This window comes from Balaenoptera physalus, assembly GCF_965194825.1.
Source record: "Balaenoptera physalus genome assembly, chromosome: 9".
Taxonomy (NCBI): Eukaryota; Metazoa; Chordata; class Mammalia; order Artiodactyla; family Balaenopteridae; genus Balaenoptera; species Balaenoptera physalus.
This window is the reverse complement of record NC_138888.1, coordinates 48,180,697-48,208,672: the sequence shown is the minus strand read 5'-3', so window position 1 is coordinate 48,208,672 and position 27,976 is coordinate 48,180,697. Positions and strand designations below refer to the sequence as shown.

The 27,976-nt window shown below is 37.4% G+C and overlaps 2 protein-coding genes across 6 annotated transcripts in view; one reads left to right on the top strand and one right to left on the bottom strand.

Annotated features, from left to right (window-relative positions):
• The first annotated feature begins 14 nt into the window (after positions 1 to 14).
• FAM229B (family with sequence similarity 229 member B) lies at positions 15 to 12,258 on the top strand. Of its 5 annotated transcripts, none has more exons than XM_082475489.1 (4): positions 15 to 149; positions 8,883 to 8,985; positions 10,732 to 10,870; positions 12,036 to 12,258. In XM_082475489.1, exons 3-4 carry the CDS (start codon positions 10,746 to 10,748, stop codon positions 12,151 to 12,153), a joined length of 243 nt encoding a protein of 80 aa, XP_082331615.1. In that variant the 5' UTR covers positions 15 to 149; positions 8,883 to 8,985; positions 10,732 to 10,745; the 3' UTR covers positions 12,154 to 12,258. The 5 variants fall into 5 exon arrangements, with proteins under 5 accessions (XP_082331615.1, XP_082331613.1, XP_082331616.1 ...); XM_082475487.1 differs by having other exon boundaries at positions 19 to 149; positions 8,883 to 9,042; XM_082475490.1 differs by having other exon boundaries at positions 25 to 149; positions 8,886 to 8,985.
• A 7,805-nt stretch (positions 12,259 to 20,063) lies between these two features.
• The window catches only part of LAMA4 (laminin subunit alpha 4), a 145,574-nt gene continuing 137,661 nt past the window's right edge, over positions 20,064 to 27,976 (bottom strand). Inside the window, exons 35-38 of the mRNA XM_082474319.1 lie at positions 26,115 to 26,245; positions 24,957 to 25,050; positions 24,361 to 24,480; positions 20,064 to 20,531 (exon numbers count right to left, since the gene is read on the bottom strand). Coding sequence (XP_082330445.1) covers positions 20,386 to 20,531; positions 24,361 to 24,480; positions 24,957 to 25,050; positions 26,115 to 26,245 — 491 coding nt within the window. The 3' untranslated portion in view covers positions 20,064 to 20,385. The remainder of the gene's footprint in view (positions 20,532 to 24,360; positions 24,481 to 24,956; positions 25,051 to 26,114; positions 26,246 to 27,976) is intronic.

The window sequence follows — 27,976 nt, the reverse complement described above, 5'->3', positions numbered from 1 at the left end:
AGCTTCAGGCTAAGATTTTACGTCCGAAGGCCGCGCAAGTGCACTTGCGTCTCACCGTTACCATAGCGACTGGTCCTCCCTACAGCAGATCTTCGCTGCCTTGTAAACATCTGAGCAACTGCAGCTCCGGAGGCCGGGGTCACTGGCGGGTAACTAGGCTTTGGCGTGGGATTTTAAAACATGTGTCTTTAAAGCTGTTTATGCTCTATCAGAGGTTCAGTCTCCGTTTACAGTCTCAATACCTGGGGCGGCGGGTCAAATTCCGTTCATTCCGATTCCTCCGGACTCTGCGTTAATCTATTCAACAAGTCCTTTGTTCTAATACAAAATAATGTCGATGAGCACAGAGAAACCCCAGACAAATAGACGTGTCAGGGTACAACCGAAACTAGGTGGCTATACAGATTGACAAAAATGGCGCTTCAGAGGCCCAACCAGTGTATGTTGAAGCTGTATGCTCCCAACATTAACTTCTAGGCCCTCTGCAGGATTCAAAAGAAATTAAGACATAGATCCAGCTCCAGACGGCTTACAATCTGATTGAAGATACACACGAAATACTCAAAAAATTGTGACGATTTTGTGGCGCTAAGTGTAATAGGATTCAATAGAAGTCTGATGGAAGAGATGAAATTAAAACTAGGCATTTTATTTATGTACAGTGTTTAGGTGGGACAAAGGAGGAGGAGATTGAAAAATCAGGTATTCCTGAAAACGACCAACTCCTAAAATTTTCAAACATTGAAAAATACTGTAAACTCTTATTGATTAATTTAGACCAGATTTCAATTAAGAACTCAAGCACTTCTTTCGTAAAATTAACATTTTCCACAAAAATTCTGAAGAACTACAAAATACTAGGAAGCCTCCCCCCACCAAAAAAAAGTTAAAATTACATGTGCAACTAATGTGTGGTAATAGGAATTGTAATATTCGATTGTTTGGAACACCTTATTCCCCTACCAATACAAATAATAGTTGTTACTATATCTCTGATATCTGGTAAGTTTGAAGTTGCAATGGGTGGTTTATGAGGCTGAGGCTTTCCCACATTTCCATTTAGATGTTTTTCACCTTATTACTCACATATCTTATGATTAATAGGTAACTTTTAGTCAATAATTTTTTGCATTTGCTGGATTTTACTCTTAACTGCTTATTAGTGAGCATGGAGTCAGTGTTAGAGGTGCAGTCAGGTTCCCCTAACACTTCACTTAGGTCTTAACATTAAAGTCCTAAAGTCTGGGGCTTCTAAAATTTGCAAAGCTTGGTCCAGTTTGTGAGTAGATCTGTATCTGTGAGCTATGGTGCCAGCTCATCTGGTATTCTGGCCTCTACAGAGCTCTACCCTTCATGCAGTGGTTAGGTCCTAGTCATGACTCCCTAGGGGTCATTCATGGGAACAGAATTAAATTAAGAAAGTTCTAACAAGTCTCACTAAAAACTTCAGTCTGGGGAGAATCAGACTGAGAGAAAATTCTGCTTGAGAGTCAAGGTAGAACCTTACATACCAGCCACTTTAGGACTTCTGTAGAAGCAGAAAAAACATTTTAGAGTTTATACTTCCCAGGAGTCCACCTTGAAGTCATATATCTGAACATATCCTAAAGTTGAATGCACTCCTAATTAGATGGACTGAGACCTCATTGAAAATATTCAACAAACTTTCAGAAGAGCAAGCAGAACGCAGGCCACCCAGAAGGCTACACACAGCTCTCGTGGAATTCTCTCTGATACACCTCCTCTGATAAAAACACAATGAAAGGGCTTCCCTGGTGGCGCAGTGGTTGAGAATCTGCCTGCCAATGCAGGGGACACGGGTTCGAGCCCTGGTCTGGGAAGATCCCACATGCCGCAGAGCAACTGGGCCCGTGAGCCACAATTACTGAGCCTGCGCGTCTGGAGCCTGTGCTCCGCAACAAGAGAGGCCGCGATAGTGAGAGGCCCGCGCACCGCGATGAAGAGTGGCCCCCACTTGCCGCAACTAGAGAAAGCCCTCACAGAAACGAAGACCCAACACAGCCAAAAATAAATAAATAAATTAAAAAAAAAAAAAAAAAAACACAATGAAAAAGAAAATATGATTTACCTTTCAAACTCCAGCTGTGAGTGGAAGAGCAGATTTCAGATAAGTAGGAAAGAAGTCAAGGAGAATTTACCCACAGAATAGCAGAGTATGGTAGATTGGAGTATTGTTCTGAATTGTTTACTCTCTCCCTTTGCACATGACTGTGCAGTACCTCCTGGAATAGGGGTGTAGGCAGAGTATATGCCTTTGTCCTATTGGTCAGGCTTGGTCAGGTGGCTTGCTTTGGCCAGTGGAATGATACCAGGTATCAAAGGTTTTAGGTGTGCTTGCATGCTTTTGCCTCTTGGTCTTTGCTATTTTTCGTAAGAAAAACTACCTCAGGTGGCTGCTGTTTCCAAAATGATGAAGACATGTGGATCAGATCTGCATCTCAGTTGAAATGTGGAGTACTGCTAATCCTAGCCAAACCCAGGAGAGGCAAGTGGAGAGCAGCTGAACAGCAGTCTCTCCACAGTCTTAATAAGAAAAAAGGTTTTTGGTTGAAGCTGTGAGATTTTGGGGTGCAATAGTATTGGAGCAATAGCTGTCTAACACACCAAGCAAATAGGTTGGGCAAAATTTTGTATGTTAAATGTGAGCAAGAGGAAAACATCATTGAAAATTATGCAGACTACTCCTGTAAAAGGAAGGAAGGATGGAAGGAAAATAGCATGTAAAAGATGAATGAAGTACATGACCTGTAAAACCTAACCTAAGGGGAAAAAAGAAAATTCATATAATTTTTGTGCTGTAGAGGAACTTATTAATAATAAGAATATGAATTTGGTAGTACAGGAACTTAAAGACAAGATGCTAAAATAATGTATTGAGGGCTGAGTCTTGCCTTGTTTTTTTCACTACTATATCCTTAGTACTTAGAACTTTGCCTGGTGTACTATAGGTAATCAATAAATATTTGGTGAATAAATGAACTAAAATGGAAATAAAAGAGAAAGGAAACTAAAGACCAAAACATGTTAAAGGACTAATGAATAATTAGAAGCACAGAGAAGCAGACTAGAGAGCTGAAAATCAAATTACTGATTAGAAGAAAGGCTTGAGATAATCACAGAGAACACTGAGGCAAAGGACAAAGGTATAATAGCTCTTGGAAGATAATATATGTGAAACAGATAAAGACGGTTCAACATAAGATTAGTAAGTGCCCCTGAAATAGAGAACACAGCAAATTGAAGAAGAAATGTTCTTATTGATATAAAAAATAATACAGGAGGAAAAATCTATAGATTAAAAGCATATACCATGTTACATGGAATAATTTCTATAGAGCAGTCAACACTAAGGGATATACCCTGGTTCAGTTACTCAGTTTTCAGAATAAAGAAAGAATTCTTTAGGTACACAGGCAAGAAACAAAAGTTGGGGGGCGGCATGGAGAAAAAACAATTAGGCTCCTTTAGATTCATCTACAGTACATTTAGTACTGGACGACATTACAAAGATGCTACAAATTTCGGAGAAGGAATAAAATGTGTTCCAAGGAAAATATACTCCTGTAGCTTTCAAAGTTGTCATTTAAATATACTTTGAATTTGTGGGCACTCTATCAATTTTTATTCCTGCTTGCACACTGCATTTCTGAGCCCATCTCTTTGTCATATAACTTGACAAACACAGCCAACAGCAGCTAACATGTTATTGGCATTCTGTCTTCCAACCTCTTCACCTAGCATTCACCAGCAAATCATCTGCTTTCTAGGTTATCACAGAGTTTTCCAAAGATTTTTCCAGTAGGCTTGCCGCTGAATAGCATAGACAACTATCCTCTCAGTTTCCAATAACAATTTTCTTGACACTCGCTGCTTGACCACTATGCTGGTGACTTATATTTTATGTTTTTGTTATGGCAGTACCTAAGTCTGTATAAGTCAGGATAAATTTTATTATGCTGTGGTAACAGCCAACCCCCAAATCTCAGTGGTGTAAAACAACAGTTGTTTATTTTTTGCACATGATACATGTCCATTGGAGGGGGGAGTCTGGTGGCTATGCTTTATGTTATCTTCACCCTGGCACCCAAGTTGCTGAGCTACCACTATTTGATAATTCCTGGTTTTTGTGGCAAAGAGAAAGACAACTCAGGAGGGTCTTGTACTGCAATTAATGGCTGCTGTTAATTTACTGGCCAAAACTAGTCACATGGGCTCCAAGTAATCATAAGGGGACCAAGAATTACAATTTCTGGAAGACAGAAAGCCAGAAATATTTGATGAACAACATTTGTAAGTTCATCACAAGCACTCTCAAACATGACACCAAAACACAGTCTCTGTGGTAGGCAGCCTCTCAGATGGTACCCAGTGATCTCTGCCTCCTAGTTTTTTTTGAACTTCTCTACAGATGATCTGCCTCCTATTTTTGTGTAATCACCTCCCATTGAGTCTGGGCTGGACCTAGTGGTTTCTTTCTAATGAATAGCGTCCAAACACAGCCCAGCAGCCATCCTGAGTTGGGGAGACAGAGGAACGAAGACAAGAATGACAGCAGACTTTCTTGTTGGAAACAATGCAAGCCAAAAAACACTGTAGAAGAATATTTAAAGTCCTTAAAAAAAACCCCACAAAATTGTTGACCTAGGATTCTATACCCAGCAAAAAGAATGTTCAAAAATGAAGATGAAGTAAAAACATTCAAAAGGTGAATGAATTAATCACCAGAAGTCCAAAACTTAAATGAAAACCTTCAGATAAAAGGAAAATTATGTTGGATGGAAATCTGGACCTACTCAAGGGGATAAGAACACTGAAAATGATAAATATGTGGGTAGATAGAAAAGACTTCTCTTGAAAAATTTCCTAAAGAGATGATTGCTTAAAGAAGAACTAATAATAATGTGCTGTGGGGTTTATGGTATACGTAGATGTAAAGTACGTGACGACAAAGTAATACAGGGTGTGAGGGGGAAATAGAATATATTCTTGTAATTTTCTTGTGTTGGAAGTGGTATAATGTTATTGAAGGCAGACTGAAAAGTTAAAGATGTATACCATAAACCCTAAAGTAACCCAAAGCAAAGCAAAACAAAACAACATGCGAGTTTGTATAGCAATGAACCAATAATGGAGATAAGATAGATTCATAAAATATATTCAGCTATTTCAAAAGTACAGAATAAGAACAAAAGGGGAACAAAAACTGATGGCACAGAGTACAAATAGTAAGAAGGCAGATTTACATTCAATCATATCTATCGCATTACATCAAAACACCCTAATTTAAAAGTCAGAGATCATCAGAGTAGATTTGTAAAAAGCAAGACTCAGCTATATACTGTTTATAAGAAAGCTACATCAGGGCTTCCCTGGTGGTGCAGTGGTTGAGTATCCACCTGCCAGTGCAGGGGACATGGGTTTGATCCCTGGTCCGGGAAGATCCCTCATGGTGCGGAGCAGCTAAGCCCCTGTGCCACAACTACTGAGCCTGCGCTCTAGAGCCCACGAGCCACAACTACTGAGCCCACATGCCACAACTACTGAAGCCCGCGCGCCTAGAGCCCGTACTCTGCAACAAGAGAAGCCACCACAATGAGAAGCCCGTGAACCGCAATGAAGAGTAGCTCCCACTCGCTGCAACCAGAGAAAAGCCGGCATGCGGCAACAAAGACCCAACGCAGCCAGAAACAATAAATAAATAAAATAAGATAATAAAAAAAGAAAGAAAGCTACATCAAATATAAAGTTTGAAACTAAAAATATAGGAACATTATATGAACACTAACGAATACAAAGTAGCTATATAAATTTTAGACAAAGTACAGCAAAGAATACTACTAGCGATAAAGATATTTTATAATAATAAAAATATAAATTCATCAAGAGTACATAATGCTACTAAAAATTTATGTACCTAATGAGTTTCAAAATACGTGAAGCAAACACTGGCAGAATAGAAAAGAGAAACAGATATTCATAATTATAGTTGGAGATTGCAACATCTTTATTTCAATAATTGATAAACAAGTATACAGAGAATGAGTAAGAATGCAGAAGACTTGAACAACTCTGTCAACCAATTATGTGTATAGAATACGTCACCCAACAACAGCAAGATACACATTCTTTTCAAGTGTACATAGAACATTTACCAAGATAGTCCTTATTCTGGCCATAAACAGGTCTCAATAAATTTAAAAGAATTAACATAATACAAAGAATGTTCTCTGTTAACAATGGAATCTAAGAAATCAGTAACAGAGAAATAGCTGGAATATTCCCAAATATTTGAAAACAAAATATCATAGTTCTAAATAACCCATTGGTCAAAGAAGAAACCAAAAAGGAAAATTTTAACTGAAGGAAATGAAAATAACAAAATTTCAAAATTTGTGAAATGAAGCTAAAGTACTGCTTTGATGGGGATTTATAGAATTAAATACTTAATGTTAAGAAGATCAAATCAATGACCTAAGCTTCCATTTTAAGAAACTAGACGAAGAAAAGCAAATTAAACCCAAAGTAAACAGGAAAAAAGGAAATACTAAAGATTGGAGTTGAAATCAAATAAATAGAAAACAGAAAATTAATAGAGGAAAAAAATCACTGAAACCTAAATATGTTTCCCAGGAGATTAAAATTCTTTTGTGGGCTCCCTTGCTCATAAGGTAAAGTCTAAAATCTTTAACTGGGGTTCATGTTCCTGCTTGATTTAGCCTCTACTTATTCTCTCTGACCTGGTTTCTTTTTTATTTTCTCTGCTGTGGTTATGCTGGCCTTTCAGATTTTCTGTTGTCCTTTCTACTGGCACAGGACCATTGCACATGCTGTTTCCTCTGTTTGCCCCCTTCCCAACTGTCTCAGTGTCTTTGCTTCCTACCCACTTCCACCTAGTTAATGCCTACTCGTCCTTTAGATTTAGTGCTAATCTAGAGCATACCCTACCCTAACTTGTAAACTCCATTAGGGCAGACACTGTATTTGTTTTGCTCAGTATTTTACCTTCAGTACTTAACACATGCCTTGCTTATGGTGGATTATCAGCAAATATTTGTGGTATGAATAAAGTAATTCTAATAATGGATATTTTCTTAGGATATGACCAGTTCAAACATTACTCTTTTTCTGTATCTCATGAATCAATATCCTGAAGATTGAAAGATCACTATTCTTGCACTCATGAGAATTAAGAGAGAGTATTTAGAGATTTCACCATTTTTTTTTTCACTATTTATACTTCACCTATTCATCCATTCCCCTGTGAAGATCTGCTGTAGAGTCAAGTTTATTTTATCTTCTGATGTATATACTCTAGTGCTGGATAGTTCCATCATTAAGGCTACTTTTTGGTTTGTCTCACTGTATCATCCATATTAAAGAAGAACCTTGGCACAACTTGTGCCAAATAAACTAGTTTAAAATGATGGTAAACTGGGGGAATTTAAGAATATTTCACATGCGAATATTTGCTTTGCAGCTTAAAGATAGTATATCAGTGATTAAAAAGTGAAATCAATGCCTCAACACTCTGATTGAAATTTTGTACCCCAGCCGTTGGCTTTTTATTCCTCAAAACAACTCTATGATGTAGAAATTAATACCATTTTACAAACTTTTAGTGACTTGCTCAGTCTCAGAGTTAACACGGTGTTCGAATTTAAACCTAACTCCGAGGCGCTAACCCACCGTTTTCGCACTGCCACCCACACAGAAAATTCAAACTATTAAAAAAATGTTGCCATACTAAGCATCAAATGTTTAGGTCCTAGTGATATATTAGCTAACAATGACCAGCAATTATTTCAGTTTGTCTGACTGTGACACAGTCAGTTAAATGATTTCTCTAAGCTAAGATTGTGATCAACTCTTCACAGCACCCTAGTAAGAAAGAGAAGGTAGAGTTCAGCTTTTATCTAACATCAACTTAATTATGTAAAATGCTAATTTCCTATTACATAAAGCATATGAAAACAGAACAGTGGGAACTTAGCATAAAATGTAGGTAGTAAAAAAGATTTTCATTAAATGTGAAAAATGCTCATTAGCATTTAATAGTTCAGTCATCAGCTAAGAAAACTGAAAAAAAATTGATTAGCTGAAGAGTAATGTTCTGGCTTAAGAGTTAAACTTAAGTATTACATTCAGTGAGGTAAGCTGTTGATATAGAAACTAGGAGAGAAAGGGCAGTCCAGAAGATAAGTTTCAGCTTGTTGCTGGAACTACAAATTGATACATTTTATGCTCTAGCAGGTAGGGAACTATATGAAAGAATCTCTGATGTCATAATTCCTGGGTGTCACTGGGATATTTTATCATCATTCATTTGGTGAAGATGTTATAAACGGAGAACTCAGGGCCCAGGGAACAGAATAGAGAGGACAGTATAAGATGTATTCTTCCTTTCTCATTATTCCTGTCACTTGGGAATTTCAAGCCTCTTTTGAGGAAACAGGAGAGAAGAGGTAGTCCAGGCATTAGAGAGAGGGTTTAGAGAGTCCTACATAGGAAGAACGATAAAGAAATTTGTAAAGGTGCAGTTTGAGGCTTTTGGCATGGGACAAGGACATGGCTAGATTGGATTAATTTGGGTTATTAGTTAAGGGAAAGTCTGGAAGACAAAGGTAATGAGGAGAATAGGATATAAAGTGAGGAGAATCTCATGTGATTTTGTGCAGATTGATTAGACTGTCGGTTTAGAATAGATACAGATAAAGTAATTCATAGATTAAAATATTTAATGTTGGAAAATAAACAAGGCAATGACAACAAGAATAAAACCTTCACACAAACTTTAGAGACAATTTTTTAGCTAGGTTTCAGCTTGTTGCTGGAGCTATGAATCGTGATATTTTATTTGTTAGCAGGTAGGAAACTATGTGAAAGAATCTTCTGGTGTCAGAATTTCTGGGTGTCACTGGAACATTTGATCATCATTCCTTTGGCAATTCCAGCCTTCTCTGGAAGGTCAGTAGAAGCAATTGATTTATTCACCTCTACAGGAATCAGACTCGGCCTATTTTGGTAAGTCTGTGTATCCTTGATCAAGTTAGCTGAAGCTTAATACTTACATATGATAGCTAGTTATACTAAACCATAGTTTTTACTATGGTTTTACTAACTTGTCATTGAGCATAACACTTTTTTCTTCGATAATGGACACACAGTCTATAACAACTATTATATAATATTCAAATTCCAAAACTTTTAATAATTTAGTTTTATTATTACCACAATAAACACTTACTTATTAGGCATAGAATACTGCCCTAGGCATAAGAAAGTTATAAGACATTTTTCATTTTTCCTGCCCTTTGCTGAAGACATGTAAATTTATACAAGATAGAGCTATTAATTACCCACTGTGTCCCAGACACTGTTCTAGGTATTAAGGATTTAATCACTGGTGACAAAGACAGACATGGAATGGGAGTGGGGGGGACAATGATAAAGCAAAAACATTTACAAAAAAATTAGAGCACTGGTTCTCAACAGGGGGAGATTTTTCTCCCCTTTTCTACCAAGTGATATTTGGCAATGTCTGGAGATATTTTTGTCGCAGCTTTGTGGTGGGGTGCTACTGGCATGTGAGTGAGCGAGTGGAGGCCTTGGATGCTGCAAAACTTCCTACAATGCGCGGGACAGTCTCCTCCCTCCTAAACAAAAAGTTACATGACCCTAAATGTCAATAGTGTCAGAGTTGAGAAATCCTGAATTAGAGCGATGATAACTGTTATAAAGCAGAAGTAGAGTGCTAAGAAAACATATAATGGAGGGGTTATAAAAATCTTCTCCGAGAAAGTGACATTTAAATTCAGACTTAATGAATGAGTTGGCCCTAACAAGTAAAGAGTGGGAGCAGTGAGGTGGGGAAGAATTCCAAGCAGAGGCAACAATAGGCAGTGAGGAGCTTATTTTGTGTAGTTGTGTGTGTGTATGTGTATCATATATATCGTATGTATCTCATATATACATTACATTGCATATGTGTATGTATATATTTAATCATGCTCAGTAGTATCTGCTCAGTAATAGCAGTTAACATTTATTGAGCCTGTACTACATGTTAGGCACTGCATTTCACATGTATTACTTTATTTAATTCCCATTATTACCCTGGAGGTAGATAATAAGCTCAGTTTATCTTTGAGAAGCATACTTGGTTAAGTACCTTGCCTAAGATCACATAGTTGGGAAGAGCCAGAGCCAGGGTTTGAATCCAGGTCAGTCCAGCTCTTACAAGGCACTTTCTTAACTAATGCACTGTAAATGTAAAGAGGCAGGGGTTAACAAATAATCACCAGGAAGAGAAGGAATAGCTGTAGGTATCAGGCAGATGTGAAACTCTTGTACTTCAAAGGAAGACAAGGGTTTAGCTAGGCAGAGAGGCAGTGGGAGCTCAAGCTTGTCAATTGCCATAACCATTCAAAGGAAAACAATTTTTTTTCACATAACATAAATGGACTTCAGTTATGTTAACCATAGGGCACAGTTTACTTTATCATCTAGTTGCTATTTTATATTTGCTCAAGACTTAAAATTGTATGTAAGGGAGAGTTGTATAATAGAGTATTTATGTACTTTTATAGATATTTAAATATGTCGTTTTCAGAATGTTTCTATATGCCTATAGCAAAATTAATATTAAGAATTTCAAAGAACTATTTGAAAACAACTCACCCCCCCCTCCATTATTTTAACTTTCTAATCTAGGTTTTCAGTGAATTATGCCTTTTCGGTTTGGGATCCAGCCAAGGAGGTTTCCAATGGAAGGGGGAGACCCTTCAGTTGGGCTGGAGCCTGGGCTGAGCTCCAATGCTTCCTGTAACGGGAAAGAGTTGTTACCAAGCAGGTAAAAAGTCTTCTTGTCCTAACAACTGAGGAGATGTGTAATGGCTATCATCAATGCAAGCTTTAGCTGACATTCAATTAGTAAGAAAGAAGCCTAGGAACATTGCTGTTATTAAATTAGTTTTACCAGAGCCTAAGTTTTCTTAGCATAGAGTCTGTATATTGTAAGTCTGAATGATAGACCAATTTTGGGGGGTAAATATTTAGCTAGTTTTTTGTTAATAGTATCAAGATTATATAACATTCAATCAAATAAGCAAACCTTTAGTACTATTATGTGCAGGGCACTGTGCTAGGCATAAGGCTACAAAATATGAAAAAGACTCAGACCTCAGAGTCAGTGTCACTTTGGCTTTGACTTGACCTTTGGCAGAAGGAGAGTGATATAGAGGTGAAGATTCTATTTTTGCAAAATTGAGGAAAACTATAATAGGATTTATTCCACTTTTCTTCTGTTTACCATAGTACATTGTTTGATTTCTCATGGCTTGGAATTTTCAGAACACAGATTTAAGCTTAATAAGGTAGGTACTTTAAACATCAGAGTTATTCAAGGATAAAATAGGCTACTTCGGGAAATACTGATTAGCAGTCTTTAGAAATGTTTAAGGTTGGGTTATTATTTGATGGGGATGTTGGAAAGGAAATTCAAGCACTAGGTGTATTTTTAGGCTAGATGTTATTTAAGGGCTCTTTTAAACCTGAGATCCTATCAACATTTGAATAGTATGTGGAATAGTATGTTCAGTTTTATATTTTTCCACAAATATTCTAGTTTTTAAATCACTCAACTGGAGTGATTTTAAGGTGCATATATGTATGAATTGCCATAGTATTATCACTTATGTTTACAACTATGCACTCCCCCCTGCCCCACTTTTCTTTGCCATTTAGAAATCCCTGCATACCTTTCAAAAGAACATCTGGAGGGTTATCTTTGTATTTATAAGTTTCTTTTGATTAAATGTATGGCACAACATTTAACAACAATTTCTTTGCAATGTAAGTCTAAAATGTCTGCCTCATTAGTGCCACTGTGTTATATTTTGTGACATTCAGAGATTTCAAAAAGACTTAAAACAGCTGAATATACACTCAAACTTCGGTTCTCTGAAAAAAGTTTCCTTTTTTATATCTAAGTACATGTCATTTGCTCTTTTATTTAGGCAACTCCGAAGATGTCCTGGAAATCATTGCCTGACAATAACTGATGTTCCCATCACTGTCTTTGCAACAATGCGAAAGCCACCTGCACAAAGCAGCAAGGAAATGCATCCTAAATAGCATCATTAAGTCTTTTGTAGAGGTTTGACTAAGTCAAGGGTAATGGACCAGTATCATCTTATGATCTGGTAAGCAAATAAAAGTGGTGGCACCTTTGGATGGTGACAGTAGTTGAAATATTTACTTTTTGTAGAGAAAGACCGGAATGTAGTCTGTAAAACATGTGTAGTGATAAGCCATCAGTTATGTTTGATAGATAAGACAGAATAATATTTCACAATTAGAAAGTGCCTTAGAGATCATCTTGCTCACAGTGGATCATTAATATCAACAATTCACAATGAAGCTTAAGCCACCTTGATTATCAGTCAGGAAGGGCCCATTCTAAATGCTTAATGTGTTTTGGGCTGATTTCCTTTGCTTATTTTTGGGTTGCTACTTAGCTGAATCCTTTCACTTGAATACCCTAAGCCAGTTTCTGTCTTTCTGTCTTTTGATAATGTTCTGCCCAGGAATGATTATATTGGGTGAGAAATGGAGCCCTGTGGGTTATGCATTTTGAAATAATACCCAAGACTGAAGGAAATTCTTAGTCCATGGTTAATCTGCAAAGCATATACACTGCTATCATATGGGAGCTCAGGTTATTGGTTAAATTTATTATAATGAGGTCAAGGCTGTGATTCTAACCCCTATTTTTCCAGGAAAAATGATGTCTCATCATCACACTATTACCTCAAGTCCCAGCCAGTCATCTTGAAATTGTCCGCAGTTAGTATTGAGAAACCTCAGATGGATCTTTTTATTTGATTAGACTTAAGGCTCAGTTTTGAGGTGTAGGCCAGCTCTTTCTGTTTTCTTTTTCTTCTTGTAATGGTTCCAAGAAACTCAGCTTGCTTTCTTTTCCTCTTGATGGTTGCCACCCTTCATCCCATGAAATTCTTTTTTCTCCAAAAGACACACTTTAGTGTCAGATACAGTTTCCCCAGTTTCTTATCTACTTTTCTGCTCCTGAAGATATATATATATATATATATATATATATAAGCCTTTTTAAGTGAAAGGTTTATTAGCTTATAATTACTTGCGCATAGATGCATGTGTGCTACATGAGGTGAAAAGAAAAGCTTTTCATCAGGGATTTATAAATGGAGAAATTCTGAGAGCTCACACAGTGCTAGGAGATGTTTGAGTTCCAACCAGCCAGAGTGGAAAGACCTCATTGAACCTGTGGGGCACTGAGTAGAGTCCTCAGAAAGGTCATGTCTTAGTAGGAGGTCTAAACCAGCACTAGGTTAAAGGTTAATGTATACTAACTTTAACAAAGTTTAAAAATAAGACCTGAGAGAATCAAGATGATCCATGAGTAACTTAATTGTTTGCCAAATAAAAATTTAATACTCCTCAAAGGAAGAGAAAAAAATCCATAAAGGAAATTGCCCAAGGCTGGGGAAAGAATCATGGGAAAGGAGAAAGGAGTAATGAAAAATTCCTCAGCGCTCATACAAGGCTGGGAATAATTAGTGGTTCAACCATAGTGGAAAGAGCTTTTAATATATGGAGTAGAGTCCTCAGTGAGATATTGCCTCATTGGTGGTGGGTTTGGAGTGGAGGATAGCTTTAGACTGAAGGCTGCTCTGGACCTGCCCTAACAAAGCTTAAGAGCAAGAGTGGAAAGGGTCAAACTGATTCCAAGTAACTAAATTGCATCCAAGGAGGGAAAAAAAACCTCACAATTTAAAGAACTACAGTGAAATCCAGCACCAAAAATGTAAAATTCACAATGATTGGTGTCCAGTAAAAAATTACCAGGCATGCAAAAAAGAAGGAAAAAGCAGTCCATAGTCAAGAGAATCATTAGTCAATAGAAACAGATTCAGAGTGCTGGATGATAGCATTAGCAGACAAGCTACCACAAGTGTTCAAGTAGTAGATGAAAGCATAATCACCATGAAGAGAGAAATGGAAGGTATAAAACGGACCCAACTGAACTTCTAGTGATGAAAAATACAATATCTGAAATAAAAATGTACACTGAATGGGATCAAGAACAAATTATACACTGGAGAAGAAAAGATTAATGAACTTGAAGACATAGTTATACAAATTATCCAGAATGAAATATGAAGGAAAAAAGACTGGAAAAAAGAGCATAAATTTTGTGTTTTAATAGCAAGCAGTCTAACATATATGTAAGTAGCTTCCCAGAAGGAGGAGGGAGGACAATAGAAAAATACTTGAAGAAATAATGGCCACATTTTTTCCAGATTTGATGAAAACTATAAATTCACAGGTCCAAGTAGCTTAACTGACCCCAAAGAAAATAGACATGAATAAAACAAAACAAACAAAAAGCCATATAATTAAATTGTCTAAAACCCAGGGGTAAAGAGAACATCTTAAAACCCAATAGAACAAAAAGGACACATTCATTCAGAGGAACAGCAACAACAAAAAGAATGAGAGCACTTTTAATCAGAAAGCATGCAGGCAAGAAGGCAATGAAGTCATATCTTTAAAGTATCTCTCAGAAATGGTGAAGTAAGGACTTTTCATCACCAGCAGATCAGTACTATAAGACATGTTAAAGGAAGTTTTTTCAGGCAGAAAAAAATACTAGATGGAAATTTGTATAAGGAAATAAAGAGCACCAGAAACAGAAAATATGTGGGTAAATATAAAAGACTTTTTCTCATTTTTAAACATTTATTTAACAGGCAAATGACTGTTTAGAGCAAAAAGAATAATAATTTATATAAAACTATAATGTATGGTAACAATAGCAAAAAATACAGGAGGAGGAAAATGGAAGTTTACTTTTGTAAGTGTCTTAGATGATTTATGAAATGGCATAATAGTATTTGAAGATTGATTGTGATGAGGTAAATATGTAATTGTAAACTTTAGATTTATCTCTAAAAGCAAACAGTAACAGAGAGCTAATACACCAGTCAGGGAGATTAAATGGAATAAATATCACTCAATTAAGCCTAAAGAAGGCAGGAAAAGAGGAAAAAAGAACACAGATAATAGATGTAAACCAAACCATATTGACATTTGCATTAATTACAAAAGGTGTAAACACTTCAATTAAAAGACAGATTATGAGATTGGCTAGAAAAGAGGATGGTGTCTACATGAACCTATGTTAAGAGTCTCATGCTGTACTGATTGAGCTAACCAGGCACTACATGAACCTACTTTAAATTAAAAGTATAAAAGGATAAAAATAGATATCCCATGTAAACATTAATCAAAAGGAAGTTGGAGTAGCTATATTAATAATAGACAAGAAGATTTTAGAGTAAGGAATACTACCAGAAATAAAGAGGGACATTTCATGATGATAAAGGGGTCATACAATCTTAAATGTTATGCAGAGCTTCAAAGTACATGAATCAAAAACTGATGGAAAGAACAAATAACTCCACATTTATAGCTTAACATTTTTCAACAACTGGTAGTAGAACAACAGTACAGCAGAATACTATACATTCTTTTCAAGCACACATGGAAAATTTACCAAGAATAGACCATGTTATAGGCAACAAAACAAAGTATGCAGAGTGTGCAAAGTACGTTCCACAACAGAATTAAATTCGGATTCAACAAAAAAATGTCTGGAGACTCTCCAAATATTGGAATACTAAATGAAACACTTTCAAACAACTCATGAATAAAAGAAGAAATTACAGGAGAAATTAGAAAGTATTTTGAACTGAATGAAAATGAAAACAACATATCAAAATCATGGGGTACAACTAAAGTAGTGCTTAGAATTAAAGCCTTAAATACTTTCATCAGAAAAGAAGAAATGTCGGGGAATTCTCTGGTGGTTCAGTGGTTAGGACTCCAAGCTTCCACTGCAGGGGGCATGGGTTCAAGCCCTGGTCAGGGAACTGAGATCCCCACATGCTGCATGGTGTGACCAAAAGAATAAAAAAGAAAAAAGAAATGTCTCAAGTCAATTAATCTAAACATTAACCTTAAGAAAGAAGAAAAGATGAGCAAACTAAACCCAAAATAAGCAGAAAGAAAGAAATAAGATGAAAAAATTAATGAAATAAAAGACAGGTAAATAATAGAGAATAATCAATGAAACCAAAATCTGGTTCTTTGATAAGACCAATAAAATTGATAACCTCTAGGCAGAATTAACAGGAAAAAAAGGAAACAGATTACTGATATCAGGAATGAGAGTGCGACTTCACTGCAAATTTTAAACATTAAGAGGATAAATAGAGTTTTTCACTGGTATGAATTCTTTAGTCTTCTAAGGCTTCTACCTTGAATAAATGCCTTCCCATATTCCTTACATTCCTAGGTAGGAGCTTTCTGTGAAGGGAATATTATAAACAGTTTGAGGGCAACCCTGTGGCATCATGCTTTCATAACCTTCCTTTAGGTTGACATCAGCTCACGAATCATCCATCTTTAGACATGATCATTTGAAAACGTGTTCTCTGAGGTTGCTGAATTAGCTCACTGTAAACTCAGTGTGGTCTGGCTGGGCTAGTGAGGGACTCAGTGCTAAGCAGCTACCATCACTACACTTCCTTCCTTGAGGGATTCAGTTGCTATTCTTCTGGTTGGTAGTGTCATGTTACATTCCTCTTCGGGTGTGAGCCTCTCTGTCACATGATTTGGCAGATTAGCAGGCTTTCACCCCTAAAACTCATCTATGCTCTGCCCACCCCATCCTGCCCCCTAGCAGTATCCTCTGTGAATGGTGTCCTCTGGTGTTGTGAAGTTTATAAACTGAGTGGCCTTATCCATGGTAGCGAATCTTTTCCTCTACTTTTCAGGACTTGAAAGGTTACCAGAGACTTGAGGGAATGCTTCTTGTCTCTCTGATCAGCTATGCCATTTTTTCCCCTAGTCTTCTCTCCATATCTTCAGGCAAATCAGAGATCCCTGGGGCTTAGGGGAACCCAAGTGGAGAAGTCAGTATCACTTTTTCCTTTCTGAAGATTGCCAGGCACTTTGTAAGTGATTGCCTTGGGAGGTGAGATGAGGGGGTAACTTTTATGGAAACTTGGCTTTCCTGAAATTTACTCAAAGGATATTTATTGAGCATATACCTACATGCCAGGCATTGTTCTAGGCTCTTACAACACATCATTGGATGACAGACAAAAATTCGTGGAACTTACATTCTGGACAGTGCCTCTTCTGTTGCCTTTATACAGACTGTGTGTGTGTGTGTGTGTGTGTGTGTGTGTGATTTGTATGTAGTGTGTTGGGGGCATTGTGGTTTTACATTGCTGGTTATACTGAAATGACTTCTTTGAGCCAGTCCTAAAGAGAAGGAATTGGCTTCACACCTCAAAGTTTGGTGAACCTAAAATGTGTATTTACTGCTTTATGGTCCTAGTTATAGGCTGTAGTCACCAATTAAGGTAAGCAAAGACCCTACTTAACACCCTATACTACCATGCTATGTACAAGGAAGTGGGAGCCCAGGGAACAGAAATAGCCCAGTGTCTTCTGAGATGCCCCCTTACAAACTGTGGGCTGAGAACTGAGGTGGTTCTTACTGGACAAAGGGTAGGTGGATATATATTATTCTATGTTTACAGAATGGGAAGTATGTGTCTATAAATGTGTATGGTAAACACTTAAAACCATTCTTCTAGGTAAGATCATTTTGGCTTCAGCTATTATTGCTATGGGCTTGATTCTTTCTGTGTTTCCCAATTCACAATTTCAAGAGAAAATTTTCAGTTGTTGGAACTCATCTTTTCATACCACCAGATAATGGGATGTTGCTTCACTGGAAAGCAATAGGATGGTGCCCTCACCCAATCAGCTGTGGCCATGAGAGGAGGAAGTGGGATACAGGCCCAAATAGGGCTGCTTCTTCAAACTGGGGCTATGGGAGGCCTCTTGATTTCAAAGGTGCTCTGAACTGGCAGGGGCCATGAATGACAACTAGTCAAAATTACTCTGAACATCCAATCTATATTTCTATGTATGAAGTTCCAATATACTATGATTAACTAAAAGACAGGAAATCATACTTCTTTCTCCCTAGACAGAAGTTGAGAGAAGATGGGGTCCCATCTAAGAACTGAACCAAGCTCTTATAAATGGTAAATTCAAGGTTTCAGAAGGTCATTGTGTGGTTAAGAGGGTCAGCAGATATGCGTCAGTAGATTCTTACTTGCTGAGCTTAAGAATGTGAAATAATAACTGCAAAGAAGTGGCCCTGTAAATTGCAGAGAAGGTAGAAGAATTTTTGTGGCTTTAGTCTGCATATATGTGAGTCTGCGTACACAATTGCTGTAGCTACTGGAGGTCCAGCCAGGGTCTGGGCCACTGCTGAGAATGAAGGGCATAGAATGGCCCTCTAGGATGTCTCAGGAAAATGTCTTGGAAAAGAAAATGGCAGGCTGTTTCAGAGCTACTGCCTCCATCTTGGGTCTGTTGTAGGGAGGACTGTGAAGGCTTAGTGTGTTTTAAGCATTGGTTCAATCTGTACTGGTTAAGGCCCTAGACTATTGGATTCAGAGTCTTTAGCTCAGAAGCCACATAGGCCCAGAGGCCATATCTCTCAGAAGGTTTTGTTTGGTCAGCCCAGTATTTTGCTCTTGTGATTGCTGTTGTTTTAATTTTAATTAGTTACTAACTGAAAAATCAGGCCATTTCAAGCCCCTCAAATTTCCCGTTTCCAGCTTCTTTTGGAAATTTTGGCCCTTTTGATTTTCTCAGTCAGACCCCACCAGCTTCACTCCTTTATGATACCTCTCTGGCTGTATAGGTGGTTGAGTCTGTGACTCCAGCTTTAGAGACCAGTTGAGAGCTGGCCTGAAGGCAGGCAGTCCCCTGGGGGCAGGAAGCAAGGGGACAGTCATACTGCCCCTGGAGGCAGGCAGCAGTCCTATTTCCAATTCTGGCTCCTCAGTCTAGCTGAATGACAGCAGGCGAGTTATTTAACCGTTCTAAATCTCGGGCTTCTCATCTGCAAATGCTACCTCATAGGATTAGTGTGATGATCAAGTGAAATCTGCTTTAATTTAGCTTATTGTGGAGGCTGTCACTTAGTAAGTCCTCTATGAATAGATATTAGCTATTTTTGTTGATCTTCATCATTATTATTAATGTACCTGAGACATGAGGGTAGTAGGGGAATGTAAATAATTACAAATATATGTAAGAGATTATTTTATTCCCTTAGTAATTCCTCAAAATACTTTATACTCCCTCCCCACACCCCAAAAGTCACTCCTCTTACGTACCTTCAATCCTGTTGATATGAGGGTCTATTTTCTCATTTTGTCTTCATTGTTGATTATCTTTTCATGTATAATTCTTTTATTTCAGTCTCTATATTTTAATATTCTACCAGCTAGTCAAGCCTACTTTTCCTTTTCTAGACTTTATTAATATATATATATATATATATATATATATATATATATATATATATATATATATATATATATATACCTAAAAAATGATTATAAAATTTTAGAAATAAGACTAGTTGTGTTGCAGGTATGTGGGAGAAAAAACTTTTAATAAAAGGACTTTTATACTTTTAAGTGGAATTGTATGACTTTGTCTTATTCTCTTTGCTATAATGTCCTTCATGATTCCTGCAGAACACACAGTAACAATATCCTACAAGAACCTCCCCTCATGCACAATTTTATTTTTCTTTTAAGGAAGAAAGGAAAAAAAGTAGGCATTTATTCGATTGAGGCTTTCTTTTTTTTCTCTCCTGGAAACAAATTATATTACCATTTTCTGATAATTTGTTAGAAATTTACTTTATTAAACCTTGATAAAACTAAAATATTCTTGCTATACTGATAGACCAAACAAAAGTGCTAAAAGTAAATCTATAATCTAATTTAAATTTTATGTAAATTAGTAAATCTTTTCAGATGAAGAAAGTATACCAAAGATATTTTGGTATAGGCTGAATGTTATCTTACCTAAATGAAAGATGAATCTGAGAATCTAGCCACGCTTTAAAAATGTGTGCCAGTGTTTATTTAGAATCCCTTCTATTTTATTAGACACAGGAACAGTAATTTCACCAGCAGGAAGTAATACAATACAGGTAAGTTGAACGCTCCTTTGATTGTTATCCATGGCAGACATTTTGGATCCAAGGTGTAAGAATCCAAATAAGAAATAATAAACATCCAGTCCCTGATGATTCATTTAAGTCCTGCTCAACTAGATGAAAGCTTCTACCAAGAGGAATAACTGCCACTCCTCCTGGCTGGCTTTGTGTTTCTTTCAGTGCTCTGAAGAACTTTGTACTTGAGTAGCTCTGCTGTGTCAGGCTGCTGGACAGGAGTTGATGCTCACAGCACCGCTGACCAGGGCTGCTTTACTGAAGCTCACTGGGCGCCCATCAATCACAAAGTGACGGATGCAGCCTGTGAAGGGTCTGCCAGGGGCCAAGCGTGGTGTCAGTAGAGACTCTGGAAAAAGAAAGAAAACACAAAGACTGCAGTTGAGGTGTTCCAAGCCCAAATATTACTTTGTGGCAAAAATATACATCATAACCGCTCACATTATCAAGATGATTTTACATGTCAAAGACGGAATATAGTAATAATTTACGCATTTTCTCAGAAACATTATCTGCTTTTGAAGTAATATGAACATGTAGTAATTTTAAAGTTTTGCCATGTTTTCCATGATCAAATTTCAGAGTATAATTCAGCTGTGTATTTACCACTGAAATTTACCACTTACAAGTAAAGCCTCAGCAGTGAATTTTCAGGATCTACGTATGCTTTTTAGAGTTAATTTCACCTGGGCCTCACTTATTTTGTGTGCTTTACTGAGACAGAGGAAAGAAAATTTAGCTTCCAAACTCTTCTTGGAATTGGTTAATGTTTGTTTAATCTGTATCATTACCCTTCATCCTTAATCCTCCACATTTTTGCCAAGCTCATAAAATATAATGAGAAAATAATGAATTCAAGTAAACTAAATTTTAATTTTTCTGAGCTCAGGGCTTAAGAACTATAAATAGGATAATGATAACTAGCCTAGTCTTTGTGTGGATACAGGTGCCCTGGGGTATGCCAGGGGAATTTTCTCCCATTATCTTAATTAGAGATCTAGAAGAAGCCTTGATGCTTATTAATTGTACAGACACAATTAAATGTGTTGAGATGATAGAAGCAATATAATTTAAAGCAATTTAGAGAGCTTAGAAATATCATGAAATTAAAATCCATTTAGTGAAAGCTTATTATTATGTACAAAACAGCTATGTGAGCAGTAGCAGATAAAAGATGGAAAACACTTAAAAATCAGTAACTCAGGAGGGAAGATAAAAAAGGACAGCAAATTAAATACCATCAAGCAGCTGTAATAAGTTTTCCAAGCAATGTAGATTAAGAATATGCAGAAGCTTTGTATTGAAAATAAATCATGGAAATAACATTTCATACTTAGAATGATAATTATCAAGTCTTAGATGTAGAAGAGGCCTAAGAGATCAATTCCTTTTGTCTCTAGATTAGTATGACTATATATATTCTTCAAGCCTGTTCAGTGTACTTCATCATCAGAACAAAGATGAACAGGAAAGAATGTAAGGGGTAGAAACATCTATTTCTTCTGTTCATTTTGGATACTAGTTTTAGAACATGGATTTTGATTCTGCCCAAGCTTACCACCCTTTGGTTCATGGGGGACAAATTCTAGAGGAAATAGTTCATGTAGAAATTATGGTCTGCATAATTCACTACACAATTTATTGCAGTAGTGACAATAAAGTGCCCCAGAACCCTAAGTAATTGATTGATAAAATCAACACATGATTTTAAGAGCAAACATTCCGCAGGTTGAAAGCTTGACTATATACAGAATAATGCAGGATCTTCAGTAGAGGAATGAATGGTCCTTAACTCAAAAAATTAACTTCTAATTTTGATTTTTAAATGATCATACAATGAAGTTGAATTTTCTGGTATAAAGTTCATTGAATTTCAATGCATTAACTTTTTATTGATAGAAACAATGTGTTACCAGGGTTCTGCCTGGTATAAGAGAGCTGGTTGGGATTCTAAGAGATTTCAGTGCATATAGGAGTTTTGTTTATGCCTAATTTCCTTTAGTTATTCTTTTTCATGCCCCAGTTTCTGATATGATTTTAGTGGAATTAATCTCGAACAGCTCAAAATTATGTGATTAATGATGTTCGGCTTAAATTATAATTGCTTCTGTTCTAGGCTTGCTGGCATGATTCGTAGATGGAATTAAAGGCTGCAGTGGTGCAGTGGGCTGGTGGGTATGCCTTGCTAGTTCCTGTGTGTTGGCTCATTAGCTAAAATTTGCTATTCATTGCATGCCTCAGGCAGGCAGAATTTGGCTTCAGGTATATCTTGCCCACCCAGTCTGTAGAGCTTAGTAAGTCTTATAGTGAGAGATGATGGCAGTGTGTAATGCTGGGATGAGACTCTGAAAACAAACACAAATCAGAGAGACAAAAATTTGTTTGAATGAGAGACAAATATTTGTTTGATATAGTAAGCACTCTGGATGCAAAGTAAAGAACAAATACCGTAACTTCCATGAGCCCACGCTTGTTTTGTTCATCTTCTGGAGCCTAGCACAGTGCTTAATAGACACTCAATACATATTTGTTGTGTGTTGAAGTCGTGTTCTCTGGCAGCAAGGAGTGTACAATTTAAATTCAACAATATTCTGCAACAAGTGCCACAAAGGTGGTATGCACAGCACACTCTAGGGGGAGGGGGGCATGTGTGTAAGAAGTCTGAGCTGGATCCTCAAGGTCAATAGGAGTAAAGTTGGGGGAAGAGTGGGAGAAGTTGTTCCTTGAAAAGGTACTAGGGGAGGCAAGAAAGAACATCTTCCAGAAACTGATGCCTTGTGCACTTGTGCAAAGGCCTGGAGCAAAGAGACCATCATTGAACATGCAGAGAACTGCAAGTCCCAGAAGGTAGGGGGAGGCCTCAGAGGCAGGGGCAAGGTGGGGGCAGATGATCAGGACCTTGCATGCCAGGCTGACTTTGATCCTGTAGGCCCTTGGGAACCTGTGAAATATTTTAAACTATGTTGTGATTTCCAGGAAGAAAGCAATGTGCAGAAATGGAGGAACTGATAGGACACATCTTCCACACTGTACCTGCATGAAGTGCAATGTGGTCTTTGGCAGTATTTCTTTCAGAACCGAAGCCTGGAGCAGGAGGAGAGGACTGAGAAATGGAGATGGGAGTGGATAGTGGAAGTAAAGGAGAAGAAGGGTTGCTCTTTGAGGGTCTCAAATATTTCATCAGTGAGTTACTGTTATTGTCTATACTGGTATTTGAAAAATTGATATTACAAAGCAGAAGAGTGCTTTGTTGCTACTATTTTGTGAGTACGCAAGACTGGATGCTTAATCTTTCTCACTCTCTTAATTAAAGCATTATTTGCCTTTACATGGGTCAGTCTAAAATAGTCTAGTTAGGATGCAAGGTAAAACCATGTTAAGTTCTTCCTTAAAATCCCCACCAAATTCCAGATGTAAAAGCTAGATTTTTCCCTCTTGCTACCTTTATCATTCAGTTTTTCCAAGTTAATGAAGTGTGTGAAACAATCACTTTCAACATAAGGCCATGGTCCCTGCTTCAGAGGTTTAAAGTAATTGTGGAGGGTCCATAAGTGTCCTGTCACCATCCTGGATTATACACCATTCTTGGCAGATGACAGCAGTGATGTCACTGATGATGTTTACAGAACTGCAGCTGGGAACCTCTCAGGGAATGTGACTGCATAGGAACAACAGAACTTATGGTCTGCAGCTGTTTTCACATTTCAAACTAGTCCTGGTCGGGAAGAACTGTGTATTCTCTCTTAGTGTGGAAGAGGAGCAACTTTCCGCAAACTTTTAGTCCTCCAAGGTTCTTTCTCAGATCCTAGAGCAGCAATAGTGCATGAGTTTTCTTTGTGTCAGAGATAAGATAGAGTGTGTTTCACTGTGTGTATGTGAGGAGGGTATGTAAAGTGAAGAGAAAAAAATTAAGCAGATACAGCAGAGGGAGAGAAGTTATCTACTGGTTAGAATGCTGTGGTGTATAGTTCTTATGTGTTACTTTGTTTTGATCCTTGGATAAGGTTTCATAATTGTCAGTACACTTTTTCCTATGAAAGGATATTGTATATAAAATCCTTTGAGTTATTAGGTGAATTATGAAAATACATAGCTCAATTCTTAATAGTATAATAACAGTTATGAGAACTTAGTGTCTTTTTGGATTTGGAAACTTGTCACTTTTAAATAACTCTTACCTGGAACACCTCCAACAAACACAGGCTCCCTGTGATCAACTGGTTTTGGATTCAGGGGTCCAACCACGTGGTTCACTTCAGAGTCTACATCCAACTGAACCACATTTGAATCTCTAATAACTGAAATACAGGGAAAAGAGTGGTCATAAGTGACAATGAAAGGATTAATTTTCACATGAAAGGTAATAATTCATTACAGTAATGGCTTTTATTTATTCCAGAATAAACCATACACACTATCCTCTAATCACTGAAAACATCAATGTCTAACCAAAAAATAACTAACATTTTCCTTTGAAAGGGATAATGTTTAGGATACTCTTCCTGCTACTTTTTTGCTCCATAAGGTATGCATTATTTAAACAACTCCCGAAGACTATTCTGGCAGCATTAATATTTTCAAATCACATGTGGATTCAATATACACATTTTAGTACAGTAACATTTGATTCTCTTTTCTTCACCACTTTTAGACTGTCATCGATTACCTATTCTGTCATATAAGTTATAGTCTAAGTTCTGCCAAGCCATCACGCCACAGGTGGGTGTGTAGGCTCACTTTATTAAGGAAACCCAGGACACTCAGCTTTTCTCACCTGTAATTCTGTGCCATCTGCCATCACAGAGACTCTGCTTGGGTGTCACTAAGGTGGAAAAGTCTCTGATACCATTATTGACTTTCACTATGACCTGCAAAAGACAAGGCACATTGTGGAATTTAATTTCATTTCTCCTCATTGTGATAAAATGAAATTTCTTACATTTACCACAGGGAAGCAGAACTTTTAACATCCAGACATGATTAGCTTTGCAATTTGAACGCAAGGGGTCACTCTTTAGTAGGCTACAGAAAGTTTAAACTGTTCCTCAGACAGAGAACAAAATAATGACACAGGAGAGAAGAGGGGGCAGAGGAACAGTAAGATAACACAATGAATTCCTTTAATTTTAAAGATGAAATGTGTTATACAAGGCAGGCTAAGGTACTGATGAAGAGCATGGACTCTAGGAGCCAGACTGCCTGGGCTCCCACCCCAGCGCTCCCACTTAACATCACTCTGTGCCATGTCTTCTCATTTGCAAAATAAGGGTGATAACTGTAATACTGACTTCATGGAGCTACTGGGGGGGTTAAATGAGTTAATCCATATAAAGCAACTGGAATAGTATCTGACACACAGTAAAGCACCACATAAGGGTTTGTTTTATTATTATATGGTTTAATAGAATATACGGGAACTCAAACGAAAATCAGTTATATTAAGTTAGGGACATCATTGAAAATATGCTTCATATTTATTTGAGTACTCTCATGAATGTTCTTTAGTAATATTATTTAAGGATGAAAGTGGTGTTTAATTATAACAGAATTTTTTGTTTTTAGTAGTTGAAAATATGATATGCATATAGATTATAGAGAGATGTTTCAGTACTTGTTGGTTTTGATAGTTAACATGTTTGCTGCTTCCATTTGTTGTAAAAAATTTCTCTTCCGATTCTTTTGTTAAAACCTTTTAATTATTGATTTTTGCCACAATTTCATGGCTCTTTGCTCTAATCAAATCAATTCCCAACATATGAATCTGAATCCAAATATTGCCTGTGTTTAAATTTTATGTTATACCTTCTCTGTTGTTTGTTCTTTCCCCCAGTTAGGAAAGATTGATGAAATAATTCTGTGAAATAAATCTGCTTCAGATCCAGAATCCAAGATCAGAGGAGACAGACTGTTAAGACAATTTTTAACACACTACCTGCCCATTTTTCATGTGAACATTTAGGTACTCCCCATTGACACTGTGGCCGTGAACAAGGGTTCCAGAACTGCTTCTGGGACGGACTTCAAATGCAATCTCAAACTTCAATCCAATATTGAAAGACTCATCTATGGAGAGAAATACTATTAGTTCTCAAGAACAGCAACCTAAATTTTGTAACCATGGTTTGATTGCAGGTTTTTGTATTTGTTTTTGAAAGTTTGACGCATTTTTCAATAGGTAAGCAGAAAGTGTTGTTTTCCATGTCAAACACACTGTGGAAAGCTCCGTGGGGGTCTGAGATAACTAGCACACCACTCCTGCTCTGGGGCCTGGGGAGGAAACAGCTTGCTGAAAACACAGCATGGCTATGTGAGCACAGGTGAGGAGAAATTGATTCCAACTAGCAGGACCATTTAATACTTCAAAAGTGAGAAGGAGGAAAGAGCAAACTGGGAAGAGTGAGCCGTCTGAACAAAGTACAGAGGCTGGAACATTTGGAGAGCACTGTGGATGCCAGTGTGGCTGGACTGTCCCCTGCAAGGGTAGAGGGAGGCAAGGTGAATGGGGAAGGCTGGTGGGAGCCACACTGGGAAGGGCTCTAGTGCTCCAGTATGGAAGGTAGACTTGACTTTGCAGTCATTGAGCAAGGGAGCTGACTTGATCAGATCTGTATTTAAAATAATTCTTAAAAAAGTAACTGGTGCCAGTGCTGCAGAGCATTTGGGAGGAAAAACAAAGTGAGAGCAGCAAAAGCAGTTAGGAGCTGTTATTGCAGTGATGCAAGAAAATGAATTCTTCTTAAGACTAGCTGTGTTCACTCCAAGAGACTCATTGCAAACCTGGGCATCTTAATAATGTTCACTTGATGTGTCTCCTCATAGATAACTTTTTAATTTTTCCTGCTGTTAATTAATGTTTATTGAGAACATAAATTGTGCAGGTTGCTATGCTTTTCAGGCTGTCCAAGTCTTTGAGTTCTTATCACCGAAATTCAATGAAGGGTTGAGAAATGTGCCTGTAGGTGTTTTAGTAGGTATAAAGGAGGAGAAAGGAAAGTAAAATCATGACCTAGACAAAGAGAGGATATATTACCTCTGGTTATTCTATTGGACATGCGGGCAGTTTAAGAAGGAATACTTGGCTGCACTGTAATGTCTTTATTCAGGGGATGTTGAGGGCAGGGAACATGTGGTTTTATACCCTTCTCCTATCTTCTTTCCCAGCACCTGTCCTGGTACCTTCCTCATACCTAATGGTTGCTCTCTAGAATGATGGTGGAATGGATTGGATGGTGATTGTGTGCAGTCTGTTTAGGATTTTATTTATTTATTTTTTGGAATTATTGATGCTACTTTTTTTTTTTTTTTTAAGTCTTCATTGAATTTGTTACAATATTGCTTCTGTTTTATGTTTTGGTTTTTTGGCCATGAGGCATGTGGGATCTTAGCTCCCCGATCAGGGATCGAACCCACACCCCCTGCATTGGAAGGCGAAGTCTTAACCACTGGACCGCCAGGGAAGTCCCAGGATTTTATTTATTTATTTTTAGAACTATTATGTTCCATCACCTGGCAAAGGGACTGTCATACCAGAGGCACACAATAAAAACTTTGTTGAATGAGCGAGAGAGTAAGAGTTGAGGAGAATAAAAATCCAGAAATAAAATGTTTTTAGGATAGTGTTGTCTGCTAGAGTTGCTGGCAAGGGGAAGAAGTGGAACTTTCCTTAGTAGGAACAATGGGTGATGCTTAGAGGGAGCAAAGAAAGACCTAGAGACTGAGGTGGCCAAGAGCCAACACAGGTTAGACCATGGTGCAGCACAGGAAATTCTAAAGGGGCCAAGATGGTCTACCTCC